The 12261-nt window shown below is 52.1% G+C and overlaps 1 protein-coding gene across 10 annotated transcripts in view; it reads left to right on the top strand.

The window, feature by feature from the left end:
- PHACTR1 (phosphatase and actin regulator 1) overlaps positions 1 to 12261 on the top strand; it is a 567250-nt gene that overhangs the window by 485161 nt on the left and 69828 nt on the right. For 8 of the 10 annotated variants that reach the window (XM_040460556.1, XM_040460553.1, XM_040460559.1 and 5 more), the window contains one exon: positions 11882 to 12203. In XM_040460556.1, the coding sequence (XP_040316490.1) occupies positions 11882 to 12203 (322 nt within the window). The remainder of the gene's footprint in view (positions 1 to 11881; positions 12204 to 12261) is intronic. The other 2 variants (XM_040460558.1, XM_040460562.1) reach the window with 1 other exon arrangement.

The following is a 12261-nucleotide window of genomic DNA, read 5'->3' as shown; positions in this document are numbered from 1 at the left end:
TGTGAGTTCGAGCCCTGCTTTGGGCTCTGTACTGGCAGCTCAGAGCCTGCTTGGGATGTTCTCCCTCTCCCTCTCTCTCTGTTGCCCCCTCCTCCCCCCACCTTGTGCTCTCTCCCTCTCTCCCAAAGTAAACAAATGAACTTAAAAAAAAATGTACCGGGGCGCCTGGGTGGCGCAGTCGGTTAAGCGTCCGACTTCAGCCAGGTCACGATCTCACGGTCCATGAGTTCGAGCCCCGCGTCAGGCTCTGGGCTGATGGCTCGGAGCCTGGAGCCTGTTTCCGATTCTGTGTCTCCCTCTCTCTCTGCCCCTCCCCCGTTCATGCTCTGTCTCTCTCTGTCCCAAAAATAAATAAACGTTGAAAAAAAAAATTAAAAAAAAAAAATGTACCTTCTTAACAGTTTGTAGGTATGCAACTCGGTAATGTTAACTGTATTCACAGTGTTGGGCGGCAGATTTCCCAAACGTCTTCATCTTGTGAAATTCAAACTCTGTACCTGTGAAACAACTCCCCCTTTTCTCTCCTCCCTGCTTAGCCCCTGACGACTGCCATTTTACTTCTTGTTTCTCTGAGTCGGAGCTACCTTCTAAAAGTGGAATCAGACGGTGCTTGTCTTTTTGTTAGAGGCTTATTCCACTTTGCATAGTGTCCTCAAGGTGGATCCGTGCTGCAGCGCGTGATCAGATGTCCTTCCTTCGTAAGGCTGAATGCCACGTGCGTGTTGAGCGCCCACCATGTGCCTGGTGTTCTTCCAGCCTTAATTTAATTTATGAGCAGTGTTCCCTCATCAGCCGTCGGGGTCGTAGGCAGTTAGAAGCTACAGGAGATGTTTAGTACGAAGACGTGATGGCATGGTTCTGAAGAAATTCAAACAGGAAGAGACCGACGCCTCTGGAAAGACTCAGAAAAAGCAGGATAGCATCATCAGGGAGGGGGTATTTAAAACAGGCCTTAAAGATGTGTACAGTTTTGCCGGGTAGGGATAGGGAAGGAGGTCTTGGTAAATGAAGTAATGTACACAGAGGCACCTACGTCTGAGGCATAGTATGTTCGAGAAATAGGACGCCTGGGTGGCTCAGTCGGTTGAGCGTCTGACTCTTGGTTTCGGCTCAGGTCACGATCTCCCTGTTCATGGGATGGCGCCCTGTGTCCAGCTCTGTGCTGACGGTGCAGAGCCCGCTTGGGATTCCCTCTCTCTGCCCCTCCCCTGCTTGTGCTCTCAAAATAAATTAAAAAAAAAAAAAAAAAAAAAAAGGCAAATAGCCCAGCGTGGCAAGAGTGCAGGCTTCTTGTAGTGAGGCAAAGATCAGGCCAGAAGTGGGTTGAAGGGAAGCTGTGGAAAGCCGCGAATGCCATGATGAAGGATTTAACTTTGGAGGACAAAGTGGGGCACGTTTTGTGGGCATTTAGCGGCAATTGCCTGATTTCAACCAAACCTGTCTCTTTGATGTTCTCCTGGATTCGATGGACAACAATGCTGCGGGATGGATTGACAATTGGATGCACACATGAAGGCGGGAGATGGCCATTGTCAACCTGAAATTGCGAAAGGCCCCCAGCGGCTGCCCCTGCTGGTTCGTCCTCTTGAACATTGGTTCAGGGTCCAGGGGGCAGTCTGAGAGTGGGGTTGTAGTCGGGCTCGTTCCCCGCCGCGTCCTCGGCTAGCGCCAAGCATCCCCAGGACGGGAGGGCTTGTGAGGGAGAGAGCCGCCTGTAGCTGAGGCCTTGAAGGAGAAGCTGGATGACCATTTGCCCCACAAGTTCATAGCAGGATACTTGTTCTCGGGCTCTGGGTGGTGCCGTAAACCAAATCTGATATTCGTGCTTCGATAGTGCCTGAAGGAACCGTGATACCTACATGGACAAGTGAAAGAACATGACAGCCATCCATCAGTCAAACTTGGGGTCCAGACCTGGGTGCCATAGAGCACGCTGGGAGTTTCAAGGGAAAATGGGGAGGCCCTGGTAGACCACCGACTGCGGGTGGGTAGACCAGCCACCCCCATCACTCTAAATGCAAGAAATCAGAGTGTGACCCCCCCAAAAGGAATCCATATCATGCCTCAGGTAGATGCAGGGCTGGAGAGGAAGTGCAGCCATCCGTAGGTTGCCTTTAAATCCCTAGGGATCTAGCTTGAACGTATTTGTACCTTCTCTGTGAATGTTCTGCCCCTTCCTAGCTCCCTAGGGTCTATGCAGTATTTCATTTTATGCGAGCTCAGTGAACTACTTCGAAACATCATAGATCTTCCCCTTGGTTCCAGGGTTCTGAGATCAGATGAGCATATTTGTGCTTGCTTTCAAGACTTTGTGACTTTGAGACTTTGGTCGGACCCTCCCAGCTTTTGCCGGGATGGTCACAAATAGCAGTCTTCCCGGGAGGGACTGTCAGACCCATCTCTGGAACCTTCTCATTTCCCTTTGTGCCTGTCTTGCAGAAGGCTTAGGTTCCACAGCTCAGTTACCAGTTGAATGGTGCTCTCCTCCCCCCGGTCTCCCTAGGGGCAACAGGGCCCCCCTGCATTGCTGCAAAAACAAACAGGATAATGTGCTTTTGGACAGATGATTTATAATTTCCCCCAAACCGCTGATCTCGTCACCAGGTGTTGGTTGTCGTGATTATACGGACACCTACAATTCTAACTCCTTAAGAGCAGTTTGCTGGCAATGAATCATGTGTAATTTCACTTTGAAAAAAATTGAATTTCATTTTTTTAATGTTTATTTATCTTTGAGAGAGAGAGAGAGAGAGAGCGAGCGAGCGGGAGGGAAGGGGCAGAGAGAGAGAGGGGAGACACAGAATCGGAAGCGGGCTCCAGGCTCCGAGTTGTCGGCGCAGAGCCCAGTGCGGGGCTCGAACGCACAAACTGCAAGATCATGACCTGAGCTGAAGTCAGACACTTAACTGACTGAGCCGCCCAGGCACCCCTAAAAAAACCTAATTTAATTGCATGCCCTACAAAGGTGGCCGGTGACCCAGCTGTGACCCCCACCCACTGCCCAGCATCTGGAAGGTCTCGGGACATCTTTGGCACAAACATCAGGTGTTTATGGTTGTGTCTGTGTGCTGGCCAGCTTGGGGGAGAGCAAGCTAAGCTTAGGGCATTTAACACAAGTCACTTCTCTGTTACCCGCTTCCCACCACACCATCCCTCTTACCATAAGGAGTCGGGACACACGTTTTGCCTTTCCAGGCATCTGACCAACGGAAAAGGCCTGGCAGCCTAAGAATCCCTAGGATGGTCTGAAGGAATTGATGGAACTCATCTGAGCACCTTTGTCTCAGCGTTGGAGCCAGAGGGAGTCTGATTCTGGGCTCTGTGATTCCGGATTCTCATTTAAATTCTAAGTAGTCTCTCTAGAGGCTCTTTATGTTCTTGGGTGGAGTGTCTGTGTCTATAAAAGGAGATCAAAGACTCTGACTCGCTGAAACCAGGTGGCAAATGACCGAGCAACCGTTACCCCACCTCTGTCCACGCAGACGCTAAGTGCTACTCTCATGGACAAGTGCTCTAACGCATCCTCGGTTATAAATGGGCTTCTCCAGCAGGTGTTAATAAAAAAGTGAGGAGAGAGGCTCGGGCTGTGTTCCTTTAGCCCAGACTGGTTCTGTTAGACACTCCGGTCCTGTGGCGTAAGAATGGACTGCAGAAGTCACCTGGGGTTTTCATTTCCTTGCCTGAAGTCGTAAGCCAGAGCGGTGTCGTGTTTGGAAATAGAGCCTTCTTGGGTTTTATGGCTCCGTGACACCCACAGTTGGAGTTTATTTTCCTTGCTCTCTGGAACTGGTTGATTCTGCTTTTTGCACTCCATCAGCATAGACAGGTTTATGAATATACTGCATCTCCATCGGTCGGGCTGCGGAGGACTCATCCATTTCGAAGGCAGCAAGCAGAGAGCTCCGTGCGTGCCCCAGCAGGACCAGCCACAATCATCATTATAAATGCAGGAGCTAGAGTGGGTCCTCTGGCAACCCATAAACACCATGCCTCCCATGGATGCAAAGTATTTTACTCAGTGAGGTGCTATCGAGGTAAAGGAGACCTTCTTGATCCCTGGATTTTTAGAGGTAAAGAGTCTGAATTCCACCCCCACCCCCATGCACACACATAAGGATTTGCTATCCTTCCCAGCTGCTGAACCACAGAGAGTCGGGATTCTGTCATTCCAGGCTCTGGGTTCTTTCCTGCCAGCCCTCAATACCGATGCAGGGCAGCGCGTCTTAGGACAGCACCCTGAACCCCGATGGCTGTGCCTTTTTTTTCTTCCCGCACCGCTTTGCCGCAAGCCCGGAAGGTTGCCGGGACGGTCCTTCCACAGCTCTCGTTCCCGTTGTTTGGTTCACTTGCAGCTGGATTTTCGCCTACTGACTTAGAACCACCACACGTCAAGCCACCACACTCCCCGTTGCTGTCTTGACTTCTCGCTTCCCACGCCAGTCGGGCAGCATCAGGCCGAGGGGGAGTCTCTCCCAGGGTTCAGCAAGTGCCCTGCAAGCAACGGGACAGAGGTATACGGCGGTCCGCAGATCAGAGTGTGTCCGCCTCGTCCGACCCTCGCGGCAACCTGTGGGGAGGGGCAGAGAATGTATTACTTTTTCAGAACCAACGAAGCCTGTATTTGGTGAACTCCTTTTACAGATCAAGGACTCAGCTGCACAGATTTACACTCAGGCCCTCCGCTCACTCTTCAGGGACTTTGTAAAGTTACAGAAAGCTATTTTTAAAAGTTGTAAAAAAATTATAAAAAGGTGCCCTTTGGAAGAATGAATTCACAGAAGGCGGCCCCTTCCTCTGGGGGTGACTGCCCTTCCCAGGACAGGCCTCAGGCTGGGTTTCAGCCCGCTGGTCCCCGTGAAGAAGCTGGGTAGACATTAAGGCGGGTTATGCTCCCTTTGTATAGATGAGCAAACTGAGGCTCAGGAAGGCTAACGTCTCAGGCAAAGTGACGGAGCTCCTTGGTCTTGGACCTGGGATTAAACCTCAGCTCTGCTGAGACCTGGGTGATTTCGCAGGCCTGCAAGAGAAGCCTCCCACCGCCCCTGCTCAGCGCTCCGAGAGCAGGTGCAGGAGCAAAATCGCCCCCAGGGGGCCCTGCGCGGGTCCCATTTTGCACGAGGGAGCAGCCTCTTCGCAAAACGGTGGCTCTTAGAAGATAGCCTATCGGAGTTGTCGGGTGCAGAGTCCCCCGGGGACTTTGTCAAGACGCAGATTCTATTCCGAAGGCCTGGGCTGAGCCTGGGAATCTGTGTGTCCAACTCGCTCCCAAGAGTCACTGCCTCTGCCGGTCCACGGACCCCCCCCCCCCCACTTTGATTAGCAGAGCCTTCGCATAGGAGACCCTGGTCATTAAGTTCTGCCTTTTCCCGCTGCTCCGAAGACGTGACGAGAAGGAAAACCAACAGATGTTTCTGGAGCACCTGCTATGCCCTGGGCCCAGTTCCTGTCCCTGGCCAGGTGAGGAAACAGCCGCACCGAGCAGGATACAAGCAACGCGTCACTTGCCATATCTCCTGCAAGTAAAAATTGGCAACAAGTCAAGAAAAATGAAATGGACTGAACTGACTCTGTAGGAGAGGCCGTGACAAAGGGAAATACAGGACCCATGACACCTAGTGATGGCACCTTAACCAACCTTGCAGGGAATAGATGAGCCCCTGAGGAAGCAGTTCTATAATGAAGACAATGATAGCGACCAGATTCATAGCTACTATTTATTACCCGAGTACCAGGCACCGTGCTGCCCCGGGTACATACTGATATTATGTAATTGGCTCAAGAAGCCTACGACCTACTAATTCCTCCTCATTTCACAGATTGGAAAACTGAAACAGAGCTGGATGAGTGTTTGATTTTACAGTTTATCTTCTGTGTTTAGCATGACGGATGCTGGAAGTGATTGAATGCCTCTGGGGGCTCTTTCTCAGGGTGGTCTCGACCGAGGTCACCGTGATCCGGGAGCTTCTCTGCAAAGCAGACTCCTGGACCCCACTGTAAACGTGCTGAATCTGAATCTGCAAGGGGGGCCCAGGAACCTGCCTCTCCCATACCTGCCTAGTGAAGTGGGTGACATCACTGCCTTGAGAAATTGGCCTCTTGGAAAGAAACCGTGAAGTCATGCAGGGCGTCCCCAATCCATTCATCTCCGTCTGTCATCCTTGTCACAAAAATGCCAGTGGCTCATTAAACAGAAATGAGTACTGGGTATACGGCTCTTCATTTGTTTAACAACTGCACACAGAAGCACACAGAGGGCGTTTCAAAATCAGCAAGAAGGAGGCAAGAGGGATCTCATGCACTGAATCAACTCGGTAGGAAAAGCGAGACATCTGATTAAGTATTTATTGCTTGAGACAAAATTTTGAAGACAGGCTCTTTAGGCAAACTTGTCTGAAATGTCCTTAAAGCATTCTAAAGCAAATGAAAGAGAAAAATTCACCCAGAAGGATATAGGAAATCTTTTCATCCCCGAGATGCTCAATGATAAGTGATTTTTATAAAGAGACAATTAAATTGGGAGTGCCATTAGACAAATCCGTTTAAAGACAAGTCCCTTAATTGCAGATGTTAGATTTAGGCACAGCTACTGGTGAGGTGAGTGGATCTCTGATAGTTTAGCTTTCAGTACTTTGGTCTCCTGCAGATTGGTCTTTTACTCTTTGTAGGTTGGGGGCATAGAAATAGAACCTGGAGACCATGCTGCGGACCGGCCCAGGGGCCGGATGGAACCGATGCATCGTATCCCTGCCTCGGGCAGCACTGTGCTTCAAGCAGTTCAGCACCCTCAAATCAGTGGTTCTCCCCAATTCTTTCCTCTCACTTCTTGACTGGGGAGCACCTGGGAAGCAGCTAAACTCCAAACCCCTGGCTCAGAGATTCTTTTTTTTTTTTTTTTAATTTTTTTTTAACGTTTATTTATTTTTGAGACAGAGAAAGACAGAGCATGAACAGGGGAGGGGCAGAGAGAGAGAGGGAGACACAGAATCAGAAGCAGGCTCCAGGCTCTGAGCCATCAGCCCAGAGCCCGACACGGGGCTCGAACTCACGGACCGTGAGATCGTGACCTGAGCTGAAGTCGGACGCTTAACCGACTGAGCCACCCAGGCGCCCCCAGAGATTCTTATTCAGCAGGTCAGAGGTGAAGCCTGGGGACCGCTTCAGTGCTGGGACCGCTTCAGTGCTGGGACCGCTGCAGGTGGTCCAAGAACTCTGCTTAAGAATGAGCAGCCTTTTGTGTTTCGTTTTCAGAGAACAGGGCAGGAGTAAGAAGTTGAGTGGTTTTCAAACATGGCTTGTAAAAAGTACGCAGCGGGGTGCCCCGCACCCCGATAGAATCCCCGAGAAGGGCAGGCGGGTCGGCATCGGTATGAGGGTGACGCGCCTCTGGGGTTGAGGACCATGAGGCTGCAGGAGCCTGGGCTTCCCCACACTCTGCTCTGGGCATCCCGTGGGGACAGCAGTAGCACATGTGGGAAGAGCCATCCAAATGTAGCTGGCCTTGACCAGTACAGAACCGGGCGGAATTAAATGGGGGTGCTGGCCATCAGGGCCGCAGGAGTTCGGGGCAGGAGAGGCCGCAACGGGGGACGTTGGGTCTTCAGTTGTGCTTTGAAGGGTGAATGCAATTTTGATCATCCCGCAGGAGCTGGGAGGCTGTTTTCGGGGGGCAGGTGTGACAAAAGCCCTGATTGAGGATGAGCATGGTTCCTGAGAAGCTCAGTGTGGAAACTTGGCCTGGCCAGGGAGCTGTAGGGCAGGAGGCACCGGCTGGGCTGGGCTGGGCTGGGCTGGGCGGGGTCGGATGACCCGTAGCACTGACTGGGGCAGGGAGTCCTCATGGGACCTCCGGCATGACACGTGCTGTAGGGAGATGCCCCTATGGGGTGCAGGTGGGTTAGGAGGGTGGACCCTGCTATCCACCCAGTAAGAGGAGTTGAGGCCCCAGACTGGTGCAGTGGTCAAGGGGGCGGAGAACACAGAAGTTTGCAGGGGACAGAAAGATAAAGTCATAGACACTCAGAATGGCTCCAGATCTGTTATGAGCAATGACGTGGTATTAAGATGTCATAAAGATAGAAAAACAGGCACTGAAACTTACTGAAGATCCAGGCTGCCTAGGCCCTCCTCACTTGTCTGCCATGTTGGAGAAAGATGGGTATGGCAGAGCGAATTCACTGAAAGCTGATAATTCCAGCTGATTTTACCCTTTTTCCCAGTCTCCTCTCTTTATACCAGGTCTACCGAGCTAAAAATTACCTTGAATAATTCATTTTCATTTCCCACACCTATTTAACTGATGACCGTGTAGAGTAAAACAACCGGAAAGGAGATGCAGGAAAAGAGAAGGGGTCCCCTGGGACCCCAGCATCTCCTTTCTTGAACAAGGAAAGTAACCATGTTCGCTAGTTCGGTCATTACTTCCTTACCCATTCTGATAGAAGTCCTGGTGTTCCCTTGGCCATTTTCCTAGTGAAGAAACCAAGGAAGCTTTGCTGGAGTCATGGTGACGGGAAGTCGTGTGGTAGAGTGTGTGGGGGACATTATAGGTTACAGAGATGGGTAGAACTCAAGGTAATCACTGTTCCTTCCCAGGTAGACCCTTCCATGCTGCCTTCCTGGCTCTGCTTCCTCCTGCCCAAGCGAGTAAGCACCTAGCTACTGCCTTAGATCTGCAAAGGAAGGAAGGACAGGCTAAGAGTTCTTGGGCAGAAACCCTTAACACTTCCGTACACGTTGCATTTGCTAGGTTTGTGTGAAGGCTTCCAAGAGTCAAGGGAGTGGACCCTTCGGTAGCAGGAACTGGACAGAGGGGGGTGAGTTTCTACATCTCAGCCACTTTGCGGTGAGCACCATTGGTCATGCTCCTGAACGTGGTTACCTCATGTCCTGTGCTTGGAGGCTGGTGACAAACAGGGTGAGCCTTTGTGGAGGAGCATGAGGGAACCCCGTGGTCATGATTGGCTGCCATTTTAGCATTGGGGAGCAATCTTTTCTCAGGCCTCCTGGAATTGCTAGGTTTCCTCGTATCTCAGCTCTAGGATCCACGGTTTCGCGTCCATACACCCACAGCTGCGTGATCCTGAAATTTGTATCCATTTTTCCCATCCCGAGAGTATCCCATTTTTCCCATCCCGAGAGTATCTATTTCTGGGGAAGGTGAGAACTCATCCCATAGCAGAGCCTCATAGCATCAGCCCGTTCTAGAAACATGTTGGGAGCCTCTCGCTCTGTGAGCTGGGCACCGTGCAAGATGCTAAGCATAGAATGAGAAATTATCCGAGGTACTTGTTCTCCAGGAGAGGAGACAGCTATGTAAGCAGGAAGTGCTGTTGGGTATCTTCAGACTCCGGTGCCGTCGTCTGTAAAAGTGAGATGCTGTGTGTCTATGCCAGAGGCTCCTTGTGAGGACTGAAATGAAAAGCACTTAGAACAGTATCTGGCACATGGTAAGCATGGGGTAAGGGGCGGCTAGAGTTATTTCTGTCATCATGATGCCACTGTTGCCGTCAGCACTGACCTACCTCGTGCCCAAGGTAGGTCTGCCGGGTGCAGAATGGAAGGAGGGAGGTAAGGACCCAGGAAGGTTCTTCAGGGCAGGTCATTTTTGAGCTGGATCTTGAAGGGAGAGGAGGAATTGACCAAGAAGACAAAACAGAGAGGAATGTTCCAAACTGAGAGAAAGCGGAGAAGGCCCAGGGGTGTGCAGACATCAGCCAGTTTGGGGAACGCAGTGGTTCTGGAGGGCAGGGGAGGCCTCGCATGCACACCTTGGGTTTCTCTGTGACGTAAGAGTAGCATCGTGCTGAGCGACGGGAGCCTTGAGGAGACCAGGGAAGATCGTGACAGCCCCATGTGGAGGATGTGAGGGACAAAGGCCACCCTGTGGGATTTAGGGGAGGGTGGACACTGAGTTTGGGGGCCAGCAAATAGGTAAAATCCACAGGAGAGAAACAGTAGGAGATTCTGATCTACAGTCTTTCGGATATGGTAGGAGAGGCGGGGTTTTTTTTTAATGTTTATTTATTTTTGAGAGAGACAGAGCGTGACTAGGGGAGGGGCAGAGAGAAAGGGAGACACAGAATCCAAATCCAAAGCAGGCTCCAGGCTCTGAGCTGTCAGCACAGAGCCCGACGCGGGGCTCAAACTCACAAACTGTGAGATCATGCCCTGAACTGAAGTCGGACGCTTAACCAACTGAGCCCCCTGGGTGCCCCGGAGAGGCTGTGTTTAACAGGAGAACCAGAGCAGGCTTCAGGAGGGAAAGTGTGAGCATAGAGAGATGACTTAAACATCTAAACACAGACCATGGGAGCCATGGATGATGTGCCAGGAAGGTGGGCTCTATTTCTATCTCTGGGGTTTAAACAAAGGAGTGACATCAGGTTGGTGCCCTCAGGATGTCACTTTGGCAGAACTGTGGGGGTTAAACTATAGAAGGCCACACGGGAAGCAGACAGATACTTGGAGAAAACTCTAAGTCCCCAGAACCCTGCAGTGCCCCCTGATGTGGATTCCAGCTGTCAAGTTCAGAGAGCTCTGTCTGCATCACACACATGCCATATGGCCTTCCCCCTCCCCACCATCTTGCTGTTATTGGCTAGGCTTCTCCCAGGCCCACCCACAGCCCACAAGACCCAACCATGCCCCCCACCGGTGCTAGATCATGTCCCGGAATTTGCAAGGCCATCCCAAAGATGCCCCAAGGGCTGGTCTGTCCCGAAGCTCCCCTAAGTTTAGAGCATCTCTGGGAAGCTTCAGAGACATTGTCGTGGAACCAAGGGGTGTTGGGTGTGTGCACCTGCCACCAGGGCCCCGGAATGGGTAGTGGAGCCTCCGTACAGTTTGAACAGCCCAAGTGTGGATGCCACATGAGTGGGCCAGCGAGCCCAGCCACCATGCTCAGACTTCATGGAGGTCAAGTGTGGAGGTGAAGAGATGAGCCAAATAGCCCACAGACCGTGGAAGCCTTGCCTCCCCGTGGGGGCACCTGAGCCCTATGACCACGAATCCTCCTAAAGCATCATCCCCAGGTTCCAGATGAGGGAATTAAGGCTAGCAGTACTGATGCCGCTTGTGGAGGGACATGCCATTAGTGGACTTGAACCTAGGGCTGGCTTCTAGTCCCATGCCTGTTAGAAAGTGAATTTGCAACTACGTGGATGGAACTAGAGGATATTATGCTAAGCGAGATTGGTCAGAGAAAGACAAATACCCTATGACTTCACTCATAGGAGGACTTGAAGAGACAAAACAGATGAACATAAGGGAAGGGAAGCAAAACTAATATCAAAACAGGGAGGGGGACAAAACACAGGAGACCCTTAAATACAGAGAACAAACAGAGGGTTGCGGGAGGGGTGGTGGGAGGGGGGATGGGCTAAATGGGCAAGGGGCACTAAGGAATCTACTCCTGAAATCATTGCTTCACTCTATGCTAATCAACTTGGATGTAAGGTGTAAATTGAAGAAGAAGAAGAAGAATTAAAAAGGAAGTGCCGGCTGAAAAGGATTATGTTCACATGACAGTGGTAAAATTGTAGACACCATGCCATTTCCTAGAGCAGGTCTGGTTAAAGTTCCAGGGGTTTCTGTGATCACATAGAGCGCATTCACTTCCCCTTCCTGCTGCTGGTGAGCCTAATACTTAGCCTGATGGCCGTGTGACCCACATGGCTAATCCCTGGGTCCCTGAGCTCCCTCGAGGTGGGAAACCAGAGCGGGTGGGTGCTGGGTGGGCATCACCAACCCTGCTGGTGTCTTCAGTGGGGGCCCGCGTCCGTGCCCACAGTCCCAAGGTGGGTACGAGTGGTGTTCTAGGTCTCTTCCGCCCTCCCCCCCCCCCCAGAACTCACGTGTGCCTCTCGCCCTCCTTGTGCTGCAGATCCTGGCGCCCCTGTGAAATTGCCTTGTCTGCCAGTGAAACTGTCCCCTCCGCTACCTCCAAAGAAAGTCATGATCTGTATGCCTGTAGGGGGGCCAGACCTCTCCCTGGCGTCCTACGCGGCCCAGAAGAGCGGCCAGCAGAGCGGGGCCCAGCACCACCACACGGTCCTGCCGTCCCAGATCCAGCACCAGCTACAGTACGGCAGCCTCGGGCCGCACCTGCCCTCCACCACCGGCTCCCTCCCCATGCACCCCTCCGGCTGCAGGATGATAGAGGAGCTGAACAAAACGCTGGCCATGACCATGCAGAGGCTGGAAAGGTAACTGGCGGGGGGGGGGGGGGGGGGGGGGGGGGGGCGGGGGGGGGCCGGGGCGGGG

The sequence above is a fragment of the Herpailurus yagouaroundi genome, unplaced genomic scaffold (genome assembly GCF_014898765.1).
Source record: "Herpailurus yagouaroundi ecotype Mexico unplaced genomic scaffold, PumYag 250, whole genome shotgun sequence".
Classification (NCBI taxonomy): Eukaryota; Metazoa; Chordata; class Mammalia; order Carnivora; family Felidae; genus Herpailurus; species Herpailurus yagouaroundi.
This window is presented reverse-complemented; position numbering and strand designations above follow the sequence as displayed.